Here is an 18,833-nt window from a genome sequence, read left to right as displayed (position 1 = left end):
CAGGGAGACAATGGGTGACACTGGGCAGAGTAAAGCCTTACAAAGAACAAAGGGGCCATAAGTTGGGCCTCTTCTACCCCTGATCCCCACACTCGTTCATATCCCACACCTTGTCTTTTCTGTCTCCCCACTTTGCAGACCTCCTGGTGACCAGGCCTTCTTTCTCTCCTGATGTAAAACTTTTGGGATCCAGGTCAGGTTAGTGCTATGAAGCCCCTGCTGGCCCTGTCCCCACTTATTGCATATATTTGCAGGACTGTGGCACAGACTGGGAGCCACATACTTTATCACTTGCTGTCTCCTTCCCAGACTTGAAGAGACTCCACTCATCCACACCTACATAGGGCTAGCAGCACATGTGTTCAGTAACCAGCTGCCCACTCACTGCAGGACTGAGCAAGTTTCACTGGAGCTTCCCTCAGGACCTGCCAGCACAACCCTGCTTCCTGGAGACATGCTGTTTCTGCTTCATTCATCCAGTTGAATTGAAAGCCCAGGGGAGCCTCAACCCCCATGGCAGACCTTAGAGCCGGTGCCTATCTTGTCTGACAGGCTCATAAAACAAGACCCACATGGTCAGCAGAAGTGTGCAATTACAAGCATTCAGAAACCAATTTAGTATTAGGGGAGGCTCAGAAAATGAGCTAGTGGCTTGATGCTGGCTGGTTTCCTGAAGAAAGTGGATACTGGTTCCAAGAGGAGTTTTAGGGGATTCATTATGTAAAGAAAAAAAAAAAAAGAACTCTGATTTTAATCTCAAAACGATTCAAACTTGAACTACTTAAGATTAAAGTTCTGATGTAAGGGTTTAAAAAAAAAACCCAACAGGGGGAAGGGGCTGATGAAGCTGGTTGGGCACCTGCCAGCCAGGAAGCTTGGTTTTTCTGTCTTCTCTGCAGCAGATGCTTCACCTGGCAGTGTGCACTGCAGGCTCTCCCAGGGAGGCTCTGTGACAGGGCCAGATCTTGGGACATCTTGCTCTCCTTGCTCTGGGGGCCTAACCTCTGGCCACAGATACAGGACTTGACTAAGGGTACAAATACTGTTTCCCTCAAGTTAGGGGCTAAGCCCATAAGGATGCATCTCTTCTAAAAGCAGCAGCAGCAGGCTAAGCACTCTCTGGACACCAGTACTGGCTCCTGGCACAGGCCCAGCTATGACCAGGCAGCGCAGGGCAATGGAGCCTTGCAGTGATCAGAAATGAAAGGTGAGGAGGAGATTCTTAAAAACTTCCATCAAGGTCTCTGATGGAACCTGGGACAGGGTTAACAGCTTCATGGCTAAAGATCTGGATTCAAATTTCTGCTCTATCCCCAACAGTTGTGAGGCTCCAGAAATGTCTCTTTCCTTTCTGAAACTCAATCTTGTCTGCCAATGGAAAGTTCAGCTGGCTCCCTCCCGTAGAGAGAGACTGACTTACTAACCAAGCTTACAAGTAAGCAGTGTATAAACCAGAATGCCAAAGTGTCGATTAGTAAGCAGCATGGTAAGGAAAGGCCTCTGTCACAGGATTCTTTTCCTGTAACTGAAATGTTCATGTCTCACTCCTGCACCACAAAAGTTTCTGCCACCCTGAGTAATGAATCTCATCATTGTTCCAAGAACATGAAATGAGAGCAAAGGGAGACAACTGAGTGGCCTTGAAGGTTTTTCCACTTAGAGCACAGCAAGGCCTGATGTCACCTCCCTCCCCTATCCCTGAACCCACTTGATATCCCTCAGCCCCCATAGCATCATGCTCTGGACAGTGTATCTCATCTTTGCTATAGGTTCCCACTTAAAAATGCCATCCTGTCCCTAGACATGGCCTGGAATTGCCACCAATGAAAACAAATGACTTCTAAAGAAACTATAAAATGCTTGGTTATATCACTTTTCATAGTCTCCTGTGAAGACTCCTTTGTACTGATAGCTTCTCACTACATTTAAATTTGAAAATGAGCTGCCAAATTCAGTTTAAGCATAAATCACAATTAGTTCCAAAGCATAAGGTCTATTCGCACTAAAATAATGAAATATACCTGCAAGATTTTAGAGATGGAGGGGACCCCAAAACTCACCATTAATGAAAAAGAATGTTTGGATGTTGCCCATCTGCTTGGTTCCCACAAGAGATCTTTAAGATAATGCTCTTGCCTCTTTGGGAGTTTATAATCTGTTAACTGTGGTTTACAGAGCAATTAGGAGAGAATCTACAGCAGGGCCCAGATACCTGGCACGGCTGTCACAATGCAGGTGCTCAGAGAAGGCATGAGGCTGCTAGGTTAGAGCCACTGTCCAGGAGAGGAAGGTGGGGACAGAGAGGCCATGGATGATTGTGAGGAGATCTAGAGTAGATAGCACTGTTAGTTAGAAGGCTCAGTGAACCTCAAATGTGTTCTGGAGGTGACAGCAGTGCCTCATGGGTCTGCTGCATGGCCTTTGGAGAATAGCAGCTTACAGGTGTCACCTCACTCTCCTGGGGTCAGAGTCTCGGCACTCTCCAGGTTGCAAAGCTCCATTAGGGTCAGACCAGGTCAGGTACCTCCAAGAGCTGGGCCTTACAGGATGATGAAGACCTAAACAGGTGACAATGACACACCCACACCAGGAGAAAGAAAGAAAGACAGAACTGATAGGTACTTGAAATGGTTGGCTTCAGAGATGTTCATTGTCCACTTGCACATCTGGAGGTTCTTCCACCTGTCGAATAGCTCTGACTGCTTCACCCTTGGGGAGGAAAAGCAGAGAAAAGAGAGGGCCAGGCTTGGTCAAGTGTCATCATTTCTCAGACTGCTCCTTCTCTGCGCCCATTTGCCAAAGGCTTGCTATGTATTAGCACTGTTTTCTTATCTGTCTTCTTGATGCTCTGATACCTGGAGCCTTGCTGCTTACTGATGACAGCATTGCACACAAGTCTCCCACAAAAGTGCCTTTCATGGGAGCAGTCCAGACTCACCCCTCAGCCACCTTTTTTTCAGCCAGCTGCTGTCTCCTGCCCTAATTATCCCAGAGCCAGGTATCACACAACTATCTAAGCATCAGACTCTACCCAAATTATTCAACCTAGCCTGTCCTAAGCTTGTCTACCATAATATCCTGCCTGGCCCATTCTCTCTCATGAAAACCACACCAAAGATATTGCCTCTGTTTCTCCTCACTCCTGGCTTCTGACCAGCTCTGATGCTTCCCCTTGGCCTTGAGTGGTGTGGTGTGCCTTCTGTTTCTGGGATCTGTGAGCATAAAACTCCTAGTCATGATAGCCATTTGTATGGGCACATCTAACCACATCTGATTCGAACAGGTCACTCTTCCTCACATGCTGGGAACTATACAAGTCGTTTCTGAGAAGTTGGTGGAACCCTATACAGCATGCAGCACATAGTAAGGCTCAGGGATGTAGTGTACCCTTCTTTTTCTGCATTCTCAAAGGCAGATCATAATTTCTCAGTGACAGACAGGAAGAGATGAGAAAGTTGAGATGTGTCCTCTTCTCTGCATAGACATCTGCCTGGCTTTGTGTTGGTGGACTTTCAATATTTTTTTTCAACATTCTGATATTCCCAGGTATTCTCAGGAAGGAAAGCATCTAATCACAGAGGAGACTCCCTTTGACTGACACTACTTAGAGAATTAGTTTTTAGTTATCATTTATATTTACACATTATTATGCATTCTTCTAAGTTTCAATGCTGTACCTACAGTTTCCACAAATATAGCAAAATATAGACATTAGATACATACTGTATATGTGAATGAATGGATGAATGAAAGAACCAATTCAAAGATTCAAATTTCCAGGAACAGGAGTATTTCCCTCTTGAATACTCCCTATTCCTCCAGAGTAGCTGTCTGTTGTGTCTCTCTTCTCCCTTTCCCCACCTTCAAATAAATTGTGTTCTTTAAAACAAAGAAGTAAACAGATTCCCAGAACTGTGATGACTGTGATGACTGTGAAATCTTCATCCTCCTTAGGAATTATCCTCCCTTCTCATGCCTTCTCTTGTCCTTCTCAGATGGCACCTGGGCCACACATCATACGCCAAGTCCTCTCTCCCACTAACATGTTTTCGTGTTTCTGTTATCTTTCCCTATCCTTAGTTACTTATCTTCATCCCTGTGAAAAAGTTGCTTCTGGGATCTTACCCAGGTTATGTCACCATAGGAAGTCACAGAAAACATCAGTCTTTTCATCTATATAACAGGGTTGTCACGATTTTTGCTGTCTACTAAGAGATTATTGTTCCTATTATCATTCATTTGGTACTTTTAGTCTTCTATGATAGGGAAAACAGGGAGATGTTAAGAGAGAAAGAAAAATCTGTACAGTGACATCTGTTTCCCAAAGTATATTCTGTGAAACTAATTCAATAAGAGGTCACAAGGTATTAGTTGAAACACTAATATATGAAACTGCTACAAAAAATGCGCTCACATATGGTTTAAACCAATTTTTAAAACAGGAAATCTATGGCCCAATATTTTTAGGAAAAGTGAGTTAAATAAAGCCACAGCACCCTATATAGCCAAAGCTTCAACCACCTTGTGGAAACACAGGTGTGTCAATACTCCAGGCCAGGTACTGAGTTCCATTGCTGATAGCAATCCATGCCCTAATCTCTGTGCCTCCAATGTCAATGTCACACCCTAAACCAAGTCAGGGCCTGGAAACCTAGCCTGGAATCCTGGCTCCATCTCCAACTTGCAGTGTGACCTAGGGCAAATTATTTAATTTTTCTGAGATTCAGCTTCTTATCTGCATGACAGATATCACAGCTTCCGCCCTGCCATTCTCAAGGATTGTTGGATAGCTCAAATAGAATCATATGTGTTATGGAATTATACACTACTTTGCAAATGCAAAGGTCAAATGAAAGGCTGACTCTAGGCTCTTCTCTCTTTTCTTCCAAGACACCACTAAAAAGGATAAAAAGGTGTAACCCACCAGATGAACACAATCACAGGAAGAAACATTTCAGTGAAAGAAAGACTCCAATAGGTGTTCAGAAGGAGGAAGACATGACAAAAGGATAAGATGAAACACCCAGAGGAAAATTCTCAAGGTATTAGAAGGTAGGAAGAAGGATGGCTCTGAAAATGAGAACCAGGGTGAGTTTTTCAGAACACTCAATCTTCTCTGCCCACAACCTGCAGCCCAATATTTTAGGTCTAGAAGTAGATAGAAGAGTTGGGTCAGGGGAAGGATGAAATCAGATTGCCAGTTCCTTCTCAAAAACTTGCACCATGTCCAGTGAAAATATCTGGGCATCACAGCAAAATACAGTCAACATCACTTTGAGCAACTACAGACACACAGCTCCTAACTACTTTAAGTTCACCTGGTCTATCTGAAGGAAACAGACAGATAAACCACTAGATCCAATGACTACAGAAAAAATACCAGAGGAGTAAAAGAATGTAAAAAATATTCTACATTGTGCCCAAGGATATCCAGGAAATAAAACATCCTTAAAAATAAGAACAGATTGCTCTGAGAACAAAGAAAAATCTCTGGAGGAAGAGTTGATTTTAAAAAACTGAAGATGAAACCAAGAAATTTTATCAGAATATAGAAGCAAAGGGCAAAGAGAAAAGTTAAGATTAAAAGATACCAATGCTAGAGAAGTAATCCAAAAGATGCAGTACACAAAGCTTAGATGTACTAGAAAAAAGTGGAGGACAGTGAGGAGGAGGACATAATATATTCACAAGAAGTTTGGACTTGAGCTCAGGAGGAAAAGATCCCCTTGGGCACTGAGGCACACCACTGGGACACTTTAGATTTGCCCTGATCTAAAGAGATCCCAGAGGAAATATAAAAATAAACCACATAGTCTCTAAAGGAACAACAATTCCCATGTCTTCTTATGTAGCCCTGGTTGCTACAAGATAATAAAGGTCTACAGCATCCCAAAGGAAAATTATTTTCACCTAAAATACCATCTCTGAAACCAATGAGCCAACCAACAAACCAACAACCCACCATACCAATAATCCAACAACCTATTAGACCAACCAACAATCCAGCAAGCTAACAATCAATGAGCAATCCTACCAAATCAACTATCTGATCAATAATTCAACCACTCACCAAACCAATAATCAAGAATGAGAATAATTAAATGATTTATATATAGCAGGGCTTCAGCACTTTTGGGGAATTTGCTTCATAATGGGTTTAAGAATGAGGAAGGGGTAAACAAGAAAAAAAAAGCTTTCTGAGTTCTCAGCAAAGGTGAATATAACCTGAAAAAGGCAGAGAAGTGAAGTTTCCAGACAGCTTCCATGTGACTCAAAGAAGTAGCCTATCCAAGTTGGCATAAGAGGATAAATGAAGAGATCTTGGAGGGACCGCCTGATTGACTGGGAAATAGCCAAAAGCTACGCACAGCAAAGACAAAGAGGATGAGGGAAAGATGGCTATAAGCGCCAGGAGGGAAAAAAGCACAAGAAAGAATCTGAACTCACTTACCTTGCTAGCCTTCAGGGAATAGTATCTATACTGTCTCAATAAAGACAATCAATTTTTTTTTGAGACAGAGTCTCACTATATAGCACAGGCTGGACTTTAACTCACTTATGGAGCCCAGGCTAGCCTTGATCTCACAGCAATCCTCCTCCCTCAGCCTCCTGAGTGCTGGGATTACACTCATGTGCCATCATGCCAGGTAACAATCATTAAATTTTGAAGTCAGTCTTAAAGGAAGCCCAAAAGAAGGCTTGTTGTTGTTACGAATAAAATGCAAATGTATTGGCATGGACATTGATGATATAAATTCATGGGTGCTAATACCATAAGCTAGAGAAGGGAGCTAGAAAGTAGGCATGAATAGCCACACCTTGCCAAGTGCAGGATCTAGAGGTTGTCTATACTTTGTAGAAGAAATAGATTATTTAGGTAATCTATACAAATAAGAACTAAAACTAGCAGTATCCTTTGTCTTAATCTGTTTTCTGTTAACAGAATAACAATATATCTGAGGCTGGGTAGACACAGCTCACTGTTTTCAAGGCTGAAAGTTCAAGATTAGGTGTTCCCATCAGTTCAGCCTCCGGTGATGGCCTCTTTAAGCACAGCAAAACATGGCAGAAACGCGGAAAGAGAGCCCGCCATATCAGGAGAGATCATGTGGCAAGACAGGAAGCTGGAGAAATACAGAAGTCAGGTTCTGTCTCTTTCACAACAATCTAGATTCCTGGGGGCGTTAATCATCTCTGGCTCCACAAGACCTAATGAGGCCCCAACTCTTAAAGGTCTCACTGCCTCAGTCTTGCCATGTTGAGGCCAAGCCTCCAACACATGAACCCTTGGGGCACGAACCACATTTAAACCAAGTATGCTCAACTGGGGAAGCATGGGAAAGCAGATGGGAAACAGCAGCGTCCTTACCAAAGCAAAACACAAGACCGGGGAGAAAGGGTGAGTACAAAACACTGCAGGCACACATTACTAAAAGGTAAGGAGTAATTAGCTAAATAAACGACCAAGAATCAAAAGAAGTTGGTGAGGCAGAAGGCACAGGGCAGGGAATGAGGCTTTCTATTAGTAGAAGCTTTTGTGATCTACTTGGTTTTTCATATGCAAGAGATAACCATCACAGGAGCCGAGCATGAGCGTCCCATTGTCTTTCTTTTCACCCCTTTTCTTCCATGACCTATTCTGTCTGCACCCAGGACTCACCTACTTCTGTCACACATTCACTCCGCAAGTGCATCCTAGGCTGGTACAGAGATCATAGCCTCGGGAACAAGGTTCTGAACTCATCTTCAGCAGGCACAAAGAGATGACACTTGGTCAGTGGCCTCGATGCCAAGTATCTCTCTTGATCTCATCACTGGGTTTCATGCCGAGTTCCCCAGGCCCAGAAAAATGAGCTGCAGGAGAGGCCAGGTGGGGAGTTCTCAGGCATGACCTCCATCTGGCTGAGAGTGCAGGCAGCAACTAAAGGCTTTTCTTTAAAACCAAAGTGACTCCAAACCAGTGAGAGCAAACCAGTGATTCAAAGATAATAAACAGCCGGCTGCAGTATGCGTGTCATAGGTTCACCACTACATCTCTAGACTGGCTAAAATCAAGCGTAAATAATTTTAACATAACAAATCATCCTGGAGAATTCCTCATGTATTTGGCATTGTCAGGGAGTGAGGTATTTTTCCATGTGGGAATTTTCTGGCTGACTGATTTTACCACTGAAGTTAGCAATTTTGGATCAAAATTATTCCCGGATGAATCATACACCTCCCTGTCTCCTCAAACAGAACACCAGCTGACGTTCTGTGCACTGGACGGGACATGAGCATTGGTCCAGCTGCTTCCATCCACAGATGGGGTTTAGCCTTTTTCTAAGGACTCAAGACCAGTACTATCAAGAGACCAGGTCATGGTCCAGAGTGGGAGCCCAATGAAGCCCTCAGGTGCCCCAGATGATGGCAGGGCCACTCAGGGCCTAAAGGCTAGTCTTTAAGGTTCTCCAATTTCATTCCCACATTCCCTCAAGGACCCACTAACCATCAGCCTAGGGACTCAGAAAGAGAAGCACTGGATACATGGATGCCTATGAATAAACTGGCCCTCCCTCTTCTTTCTTACCCTTGTAGAACACAAAGAGGGCAGCTGTCGTGAGAGGAGACAAGTTACACAAGGCCCAGCAAGGACAAGGTTACAACTGGATTGCTGCTCAGTCCAGAAACCCAAGCGTCAGGAGGCCAGAGAGGATACAATAAAACCAGAACTAACACCAAACATGGAGTGACCAAAACACCACCAACAGGCGTCCATGACCAGGAATAGCATGAGGAAATGTGAGGTTGTCCATAACACCATACACTGTTTGTGTTTATGCTCATATCAAAGGGTCTGGGCAATTTCTCTGGTCCCCAAATATTACCTGTGATAGGAGTGTTACTATTTCACATCCTCTGAAAATTCTTATGTTGCAGTCCTATCCCCCAGTCTCTCACAGCGTGACTGTTTGTAGAAAGGGTTTTTAAAGAGGTAATTAAGGTTTAAAAAAGCCATTGGGGTGGACCCAATCCAACATGATTTGTGTCCTTATGGGAAGAGGAAATCAAGATACAAGACACAAGATACAAGACTGAGGGGCAGCCATGTTAGGATACAACGAAAGGGTGGCCATCAGCACACCAAAGAGAGGCCTCAGAAGAAACCAGCTCTGGCAACACCTTGCTTTCAGACTTCCACCCTCCAAAACTAGGGAAGCTTTTTTTTTGCTCTTTCTGTGACAGGGTCTCACTATGCAGTTCAGGCTGGCCTTGAGCTCACCCTGTAGCCCAGGCTGGTCTCAAACTTGCAACAGTCCTCTGCCTCAGCCTTCTGAGTGCTAACTATGTGAAGCTTTAAGAGCTGGGTCCTAATAGGAAATCTCCAGGTTATTTGGGGTGTGCTGATAAAGGGGACTGTAAGACTTTGGTCTTTTTCCTTTTCTTTTCCCATCCCAGTCATAAGGTAACCAACTTTACTCCGACCCTTGTTCCCTGCCATGACATGCTGCCTCACCACAGGCTCAAATGTAATGGGGCCAACAGATTGAAATTTCCAAAACTGAAAACCAAAATAAACCATCCCTTTTTATAGGCTGATTATCTCAAGTGTTCATTAAGGAAATGCTTGAGCAGTCAAGTAATTTGCCTAACAATTCAGAGCTGTTAATGTCCAGAGTTGCCTTTGGATCCTAAGTCTGTAAGACTCTAAGATGCATACACTGAGCATGATCCCCACTACCTGAAATCACAGAAGACACACTTCCCACCCCTGGGTCTCTCGGGTACTGTCTGTCTGAGCATACAAAATGGCTTCTTTGAATATGGCTTGTTTTGTCCATATCAAGATATAACTGTTTCTAAATAAACACAGATCCCTTCATGATTAACACAATCCAACCCTGCCTAGATAGGTCTGCTGAATTCAAAGGAATCCTATGGAGAGAGAAAACTCAGGTGAACACATGCACTAAAACATGCAGCATCTGATGTGCTGTTCCTCCTACAAGTTGAAAGCAAGCCATAGGAGATATACTGTTGAGTGGGATGGAGAATACATCTCTTTTACCCATTTGTGTAAATAAAAAATATTTAAAGAAGCCAGATATGGTGGCACATGCCTGTAATTCTAGCTATTCAGGAGGCTGAGGCAAGAGAATCATAATTGAAGGCCAGCCCGGGTAATTTAGCAAAACCTTGTCTCAAAATAAAAAATAAAAATAGCTAGAGGTTCAGCTCAGTGTGCAGAGAGCGAGCTTGTTACACACAGACGCCTGTTTGCACTCTGAACTTCTCTGAAAGGATGCCCTGGGCCTCTGGAGGAGAACTTGGTGGCTATGAGAAGGAGTTACTTTACTGTACACACCTCAGGACCAAATCTGAAATGAGTTTTGTATCATTTAAATAATTAAAAATCAAAACTTTTAATAAATTAAAATTTTAAAAAGTGATAGTGAGAGGGCAACACTTACCCCTGTGACACAGAGGACTGAATTTCAGTAACACACTGCTGCGCCCTCTTCGATTTCTACATGATGGGAGCCCAGTGATGATAATCAAGATGGGTAATGGAAACCCAGTCTTTTAACACCAGAGTCATCAGAGGTGACCTTGCAAACCTGGCCTTCTGTCATAAAATAGCTTCCAGTGCTTTTCACATGCCAGTGGCCTTGGGAAGGGAAACTTAATTTTTGTTCCATGGGATCTACCTCGAATTTCCTGTTCTGTTTTTACCCCAACTCCTGCCCTTCCCAGCCCCACCTGCCACATGCACCTGTCACCACCACCCAGCCCCGCCACACTCACATGGACAGCACCTTCACCTCCAGTATCTCCTGCCTCAGTTCCAGGCATCTTGTAGAGTTATATTCAGAAGGCCCCTCGTAAAATTCAAAATACCTGAGAACCAACAAAGACAGGGTCACACAGAGAAGCAGGTCCAGTTTTCCAGCATCTGTCAAGAGTCCTGCTGGGGTCTGTTCCAATCAAATGAAACCAGCCCTACTCCAGCAGAGTTCAGGGTAGGGGCTCCAGGCAGGTCATCACTTACTAGGAACTCCCTGCTGACCTGGTCTATAAGTGGCTACAGCAGCAAGAACCCATTTTAGCAAGGAAAATGCAGAAGCATTTGGTTCCAAGTTTGTGCAGTGAGGGAAGAGGAGAGGAACTGAGATACTCTGGAGATCAGAGGCATTCAGATGGGCAATGGGCCAGCAGGCCTCCAGATGTCCTGCCCCTTCCTGCCCGTTTTTTCTTTCTCTTCTTGGGATAATGTAGAACACAAAGAAAGCAGCTGCCATGAGAAGAGACAAGTTATACAAGGCCCAGTGCAAAGCAGAGATTCCCATTGCTGCTTCTACTTTGCAATGTAGGTCCGTTTCTGTCAGCTCACTGGATGCTCATCCTCATGCTAGGATGCTGAAGACTGACATTTTTCTCCACACTTAGCAGCTGAGAAAACTGAGGTTCTGCAGACAGAGCCTCAAGTCATACTGTCAGTGTAAGACAGAATCACTTAGCCTCCATCCAACTGCAGAGGATCTCAAGTTTTTTCCAATGCCAGCTGACTCTGGGGCACATCACAGGTACCACAGGTCACCACTGCTAGCTTCATGAAGAATAACAGTATCAGTTACAGTTATAGCCGACACTTACTGAACCTTTCTCATGGGCTACAAGCTGGCCCAGCATTCACTTTTCATTTTTCTAACTGGCCTGTGAAGTGATCACCACAAGCAACCCAGACCCTGGGAATAAACTGATCTGCCCAGAGTCTCACAGCTGGCAAATGGCAGAGCTGCCTGTGAATCTCCACATTAACTCAAGCCTGCCCTTATCCCCACTGGTCTACATGGGCAGCTGGTATCTCCTAGAGAGGGGACTCAGGCCTTCCGCACCATGGCTAGGAACTGCCTCCTGGGACAGAGTCCACGTGACCCTCTCTCCAGAGCCTCTCTCTTGTTAGAGATGGTTCAGCAGCTGGGGCAGATGTTGCTGGGAGAGCTAGACTTCAGACTCATCCAGGAACTGAAAAGTCTGCAGGGCTATGCCACGCTAAAGACAGCTTAGTGGTCTTTTGATGGGAAACCTTTATGATCCAGGAGTGAGAGAGGCACTCTAAGGGCTGATGCAGAGCCAGGACCACAGATGGGGAACACAGTCACCCTGGAGCATGTCCCAACACTGGGTGGCAGCAGCCTGCACATGCACTTGCCACATCAAATTCATGTGTACAAATATAAGAACATGATGCTTTAGAAATTCTGAAATATTGCCAGGTGTGGTGACGCAGGCATGTAAATTCAACACTTGGGAGGCTGAGACAGAGATAGTTCAAGGCCAGCCTGAGGTATATAGCAAGACCCTGCTAGAGAAAAGAAAAAAAAAAAGGAAGGAAGGAAGGAAAAGAAAAGAAAAGAAACAAGTCCTAAAATATTTATCAAATATATTGGGCTCCTTTTAAAATCTTTGTATTCTAGTAGCCAGCCATGGTGGCATATACTTGTAGTTAGCTGCTCAGAAGGCTGAGCCAGGAGGATTACTTGAACCCAGGCATTCAAGACCAGCCCTAGTAACATAGTGAGATCTCATCTCAATCAATCAATCAATTTAAGGAATTTTAAATATAGCTTCATTTGATATTTTAAAGTTATATTTATAAATATTTATTCTTAATGTAAATATAATTTAATATTTAATTTTAAATCCATCTATTTAAATAATTTTTAAAATATTAATACATTTTATACAACAAATTGGCTCCTGTTTACAAAATAAATAGGCTCCTTGTTTTCATGCCATAAAGGAATTCAGGCAGAATTAGTAAAAACAACTAGGGATGGAAGGAAGAGCCTTAAAATATCAAACTCAACTTTTTGTCTCTGTTTACCTTGTGTTTGGAAACTTCTTTCTCTGACTTCCTTATCTTGTAAACTCATACTGATCCTTTAGTACCCTGCTCAAATGCCCACATTTCTAGGAAGACTTCTCTGAACCTTACCCCTGGGCTTCTGTACACTGTTTCTTAATAAGGGCAAATAACATTGTATTGTAATAGTCTGCTTATATATCTGAAACCCTTTCACACTGAATATTTCAAACACAGCACCATGTACTTGTTATCTCTACCTTCTGGACTACAGTAGCGAGAAAGCCAAAGAACACATTTCCCATACTCCTTTGCAGCTAAGGCTTGGTGCAATTTAGGTTTAACCAATCACAAGCATTTGCAGGAGATAGCTATTACTATATCTGAGTAGGAAGGCAAGGCCCAAGGCATGCTTTTGCTGGTGAGATAATGCGACAAGGTGGCAAGGCTCTTGGAAACTACGCTGGTAGCAGCACCTCCTGATTCTATCAGGGGTAGCAGCTTTCATAGACGGCTCCATTTTACAATGAAGTTTAGGGAGGCATTCCTGGGTGTTTAACTATTTCTTCAGTTTTCCCAAAGATTCTAGGCTAGTTGTTTCCTTCCCCTTTTTCCTTTAATTAGCCAGCATGGATTCTATTATCTGCAACCAAGAACTAAAGGTCAGTCTGGGGACACTAAGCTCATGACCTTGGCTCTAAGTCACGCAGGTTTCCAGTCACACTGTGGTAAGTAAGATCTGGTGTCTTGTCACAAACATCCTTATTTGCAACCAGAGCCAGTATTACCAAGCCTTGGGAATTCACTGTGCCAGATGAAGTCACGATCACAGGTTGCTGCAAACAAAAAAACAAATAAACAAAAAAGTCCTGATGAAAATGATGCCAAAGATAATTAGGACATTTAGCTTAGAGTCCTCAGGGAGCAGGAATACTTGCAAACACATCACCATTGTGGGTACAAGATAGCTGTGTGACTCTGGATAAATCACCACATTTCCTACACCGCATCATTTTCTCCTCCTGAAAACAATCTGCTTCAATGACAACATCTTCCCTTTGACAAGCTGGCCTTCCCATTTCCTCCTCAAGTTTCCCACCTTGTCTCCTCGAGGTCTGCTTGGCTCCCATTTCTCCTAAGCCCTCAATATCACTCATGTTCCAAACCAAGCAGCAGACTGATTCCAAATGGAATCTTGTGCTACATGTCTGGTGGCTCACAAGAGCAGAGACTTTCAGACTGGGCTCACATCCCTGATCAGCCACTGCAGCCACTGAATGTTTGTGTCCACCCCCAGGTTGTATGTTGAGATTCTAACCCCCAAGGTGATGGTGTTAGGAAGAGAGTCCTTTGGAAGCTGATGGGGGCAGAATCCCCATGAATGGAATTAGTGCCCTTATAAAAGAGGGCTGAGAGAGAGCTCTTGTCCCTTCTATCATGTGAGGATACTGCTTGAAGGTCTTGTCACAAACTAGGAAGTAGACCCTCACCTGAATCTTGTCTTCCAGCTTCCAGAATAGTGGTAAATAAATTTGTCACCCAGTCAATGGTATTTGGTTACAGCAGCTGAGATAGCCATGTTAAGCCTGTCACTTCTCTAAGCTTTAGGTTTCTCAGCTGTAAGATCAGCAAAAATAGGGCAGCACATGAGAGACAAGCATTGAGATGAGAATATAGTGAGCATTTCTGCAAAGCACTAGCATGCAGGAAATGCTGAGAAATGTTCACTCCCACTGTCCCCTTTGCTCCTTCTCCTGAAGGGCAAGTGCTGCCAGCAGATGCCATGGGGAGGCCCAGGGAGTCAGAGACTTGCTTCTAGGCTCTCAGCTGGTTGATGGCAGAGCTGAATCAGGGATGAGTAACTCAGGAAGCTTCTCTACCATCTGTTCTGGTGACACCCCCTTCTGCTAAGATCAGTACGCCTCCCTCCCCACCCTCCATGTGTGGAAAAATCGAAAAAAAAAAATCAAAGCTCTGCTTGAGTGTGGGGATGTCCTTGATAACTCATCTCGCTGCAGACTCCATGTACTAACCATGTGTTTATGATCCTTTGACCCATAGGGCTTTGCCCTTCCTGGAGCTACTGTCCCTCCAAGGGACAGCCTGTTTCTAGAGAGAGTAGGAGTTTAGCCTATAAGTACATCTTTTATATGCAAACCAACCAACAAAGCTGTGTGTCCTGGATTACCTCCTCCATCTAGTTTCCACATTCTGGGATACCCAATCACCCAGGGCCAGGTACTAGGCAACTAGGGACAGGCTCCACACCTGGAGCCTAATGAAATTACCAAAGGAGCCAACTCGAAGCCAGCATGCCCTACCTTCCCAGTTCCTGCCCATGGAAACCTCTTGCCCACAATTACCCTGTGCTTCTTCGGCCCTCTGACTCATTCTGGTGTGGCCCATGCCTACCCTGCCTCCTATTTCCAGGGATCTGTGAATATAAAACCCTTCCCTAAGTAATTTTTACATATCTGCATTTTACTACACCTGATTACCACAAGTCCAAGTACCTTGAAAACAGACCATGGGGTCACTCAGTCAACTCATCAAAACTGCTCCATGCCTAGGTCTCAGAAGAAGCTAACAGCCCTTACTTCCTTTTCTAGCCTTCCTAGGTTTTGAGTTTGGGGGATGTACTGCTCCAGCTTGATTCCTAATGAGTGACTTGAGGAAATACAATTGCAAGAACACTGTCACACAAGGTCATCCCAGGATTCTACCAATGGAAGAATGTCCCAAGACTGGTACTAGAGGAAGCTAGGCCAATCCCATATGGTCCAGATACAGAGAATTCAGCACACATCAATGTAAAGAATGCTTATGTTGTTTTATGTAAGAACATGGGAGGATATTGGCAAAACAAAAAAAGTATAAAAAAATGATCTTCACCAAAAGTCACATGCACATGAGAATGAATGCCTGGGAGAAGGCAGGAACCATGATGGGATGCTGGTAGGGGTTTCTCAGAATAATGGAATAAGGAGTGAAATTAAAAATGATTTTCCAGATTTTTCTGTTTCCTGTGTTGGGCTTATGAATCTCTTATTATTGGAAATCACTAGTAAGTGTTCTTTGCTTTTAAACCATGGACCTCCTTCCAAATGTCTCCAGTATCCCTACAAAGAATTGAGAGAAGCAGTCAGTCTTTCCAACCTTCATTAAACTCCCTGCAATGTAGAAGAGAGTCACCATCTCTTATTTCATTTCTGGAAAGATTCTCTTACCTGGGAGACCTGGCACCACATTTGGTCCTCACAGGTATATACAGTGCTGGCCAAACAGTCACATCAGGCACGCAGCTCCTCTCAGATGTCATCTGGATTTCAGCACCCAAATATCATGCTGATGCAAGGCCATACTCATCCTCCTTGGTCTGTGCACTCAGGACTGTGAAGGTGGGTTGGGTGGCCCCAGTTGCCTGATCTACAGTTGACAGCCTCTACTAACTAAGAAGAGAAACACAGAAAGCCTGGAGGGGTCACTGGTGATCCTGAACTTGAACTCCTCACCTTCCAATTACATGTGGGTTCCCGCTGTTCAGACTGAAGTCACAATGGGGCTGGCATGCAGAGAACCTGTCCCATCAATCCTACCAGTCCTGCTGGCCTGATCTCCTCTCCAGGGCTGAGTCCTTTTCCTTGGGGCCTCTGGGACCACTGGTTGGAACAAGATGAGGCCCATGCACTTAGCCTTCTACACACACCCTTGCCATCCATCCTCTAATACTATTCAAGAACACAGGAATCCAGGGAGGTCGCTGTGTCATGCAGGACCATACCTGGTAGGTTTCTCCCCACCCCTTGGGGGAGCATAGAAGCTGCCCCAGCATAGCAATCTGAAACCTTGGGCTCCTGTCTAGCCTTGGCAGAGACTTAGAGAACCTCAGAGTAATTTTTTTATTTCACACTTGTGGGAATACCAATAAGCCCGTATGGTATCTTTGTGCAAATTAAGAAAAAAACATTCTTTTCTCCAGATTTATTAAACCATATGTAGGGCATAGGCCTGGTCAAGGGAAACCACACTAGATAGTTGACTCCTTGATTATCTTTATGTACTGCCATCTTACCCAACTGTGTAAGGCAGCCTGAATCTAGACCCTCTAACTTTGTCCCATTTAGTTCTCACAACAGCCCTTGGAGGCAAGTATTGTTCTCTCATCTTGCATCTGAAACTCAAGCTGCAAGAGGGAAGGCAACTTGCCCAAGGACATTCAGCTAGTAAGCAGCGACACTGTAAAAAAAAAAACTTGCAAGGGCCTGGAAACTTAATCAATGTACCACCCCCCTCCCGGCCTCTGACAACCACAGTTCTCTGGGGCTTTTCTCAGTAAGCAGCCGCCTCCCCCTCCCAAAGGCAACAGCCCCTCAGTGAGCTCAGAGCTATTTCTAGTGCCAGAACAGCTGCAGTCTGGAGCTAGCGTATTTAACCATCCACAAATGCACAGGAAGCAGAGTCAGAAAACGGCAGCTTGACAACTCAAAGGACTGCGTGTCTTCCCAAATGAGTCCAAAGAGGTCATAAGAGTTCTGCTGTTAAGCACTGTGGCAGCTGCCAAGAGAAGACACTGCCACAAAGGTAGAGAGCCCTGGCTTGAATCTGAGTGAACATAGACCTGCTCAGAAGACTTCCCCTGCCCTCAGAATCACAATTTCAGGAGTCACCAGAGGCATTTGAGACATCAGGTATAAAAGCTAAAAGGCAGATGTTCTGAGAACAAACCTAGATGGTCCTGCTCCTGTCCTGCCAAGCCAGGACTCTCGTTACTTCTGTGAGATTGGCATTGAGAGCCTGGAGCAAGCCAGATGCCAACACTTACTCTTCCTTTCCCTGAAAAACAATCTGCAGGCTCCAGAGCCAGTGTATGCACATTTCCTGCAAGAGAAACTAGGGGGTGATTTTTCTGGGGCAGATTAGGAAAAACTGAAATGTCCTCTTTGCAAAATTAAGCTCAGCAGTTCAGAATGTCTGAAGCTGTACTGGTCAGTATCCCTAGCACCACTGGTAGGCTTCAGTCACTATTCCCCTACCTGGTACCCAAACCAGGAGTGACACTCCAATGCTTCCTTCATCTGCCACCAAATCTTGCCACTTCTATCTCTTCAGTCCTTAGCTCCACCTCCCACAGGTATGCGATTAGATCTTCCTGTCTCAACTGTATCCATCTCTCTGCTTATCTAGAATTCTTTCTCAATAAGATCTGTTTATTCATTAGAGGTCAGCCCTGTGTCAGTATCCTCTAGCTGCCTTCCTGTCCTCCTTTCTCTGTGTCCACCACTCCCAGACACACCTTCCACGTAACTCTGATGTCAATGAATTACACACAACCCTGTATGTGTGCCTCAATGCAAGCAGGGCTTTTCTCTTGTGTACACTGAAGTTTCAATGATCCTCTGCTAATACTCAAGGCGCTGTGTTAGATAAAACACAATGTGAAGTAGGTAGGCAAAATCTTTGCCCTCATCCAGCATCCATGAAGGGAGATGATAAAATATTTACTCAACAAAATGTTAATAAACAATGAGTTCTACCAAAGGCAGCAAGGTAGAACAGGGAGAGAACCTGGACAGTGGTGAGAAGCAAGGAAAATCTCTCTGTACATGGGCCAGGATGGGCTATAGTAGAGTTCCACACAGATGTGCAGAACTTTCCAGAGAGGGAATTGCAGACAAATGCTCTGAATATAAATGGCTGACCAGCTACAGTCCCAGCATAGCCAATGTGGTAGGATAGAGGGGCAACTGGAGCCAGAGAGGCAAGCCACCCGCGTGACAAGGACTTGCAGAGCGTTTAAGCAGAGAATGGCACAATCTGACAGAAAGGTGCACACTGGTTACCATGGGGACTGGAAAGGGAGGAGAGGAATCTTTAGCAGTGTGAAGACAGGACACTGTACCAAGTGGATAGAAGGTGACTGGTAATAGTTTATATGTGGATGCCCCCTCAAAAACTAATGTGCTCAAAGATAGGACTTTTGAAATGT

General features: G+C 44.4%; 1 protein-coding gene across 5 annotated transcripts in view; it reads right to left on the bottom strand.

Moving 5' to 3' along the window:
• The window catches only part of St8sia5 (ST8 alpha-N-acetyl-neuraminide alpha-2,8-sialyltransferase 5), a 69,701-nt gene that overhangs the window by 18,352 nt on the left and 32,516 nt on the right, over positions 1 to 18,833 (bottom strand). For 2 of the 5 annotated variants that reach the window (XM_003474062.5, XM_003474061.5), the window contains 2 exons: positions 10,786 to 10,878; positions 2,623 to 2,709 (listed from right to left, as the gene is read on the bottom strand). In XM_003474062.5, coding sequence (XP_003474110.1) covers positions 2,623 to 2,709; positions 10,786 to 10,878 — 180 coding nt within the window. Of the gene's footprint in view, positions 1 to 2,622; positions 2,710 to 10,785; positions 10,879 to 16,074; positions 16,270 to 18,833 lie in introns of those variants that run through there. The other 3 variants (XM_013157179.3, XM_005005539.4, XM_063231734.1) reach the window with 2 other exon arrangements.

Source organism: Cavia porcellus, unplaced genomic scaffold (genome assembly GCF_034190915.1).
Source record: "Cavia porcellus strain 051 isolate PalLab524CR breed Dunkin Hartley unplaced genomic scaffold, mCavPor4.1 scaffold_20, whole genome shotgun sequence".
NCBI lineage: Eukaryota > Metazoa > Chordata > Mammalia > Rodentia > Caviidae > Cavia > Cavia porcellus.
The sequence above is the reverse complement of the archived record's forward strand: the minus strand, read 5'-3'. Positions and strand labels throughout refer to the sequence as shown.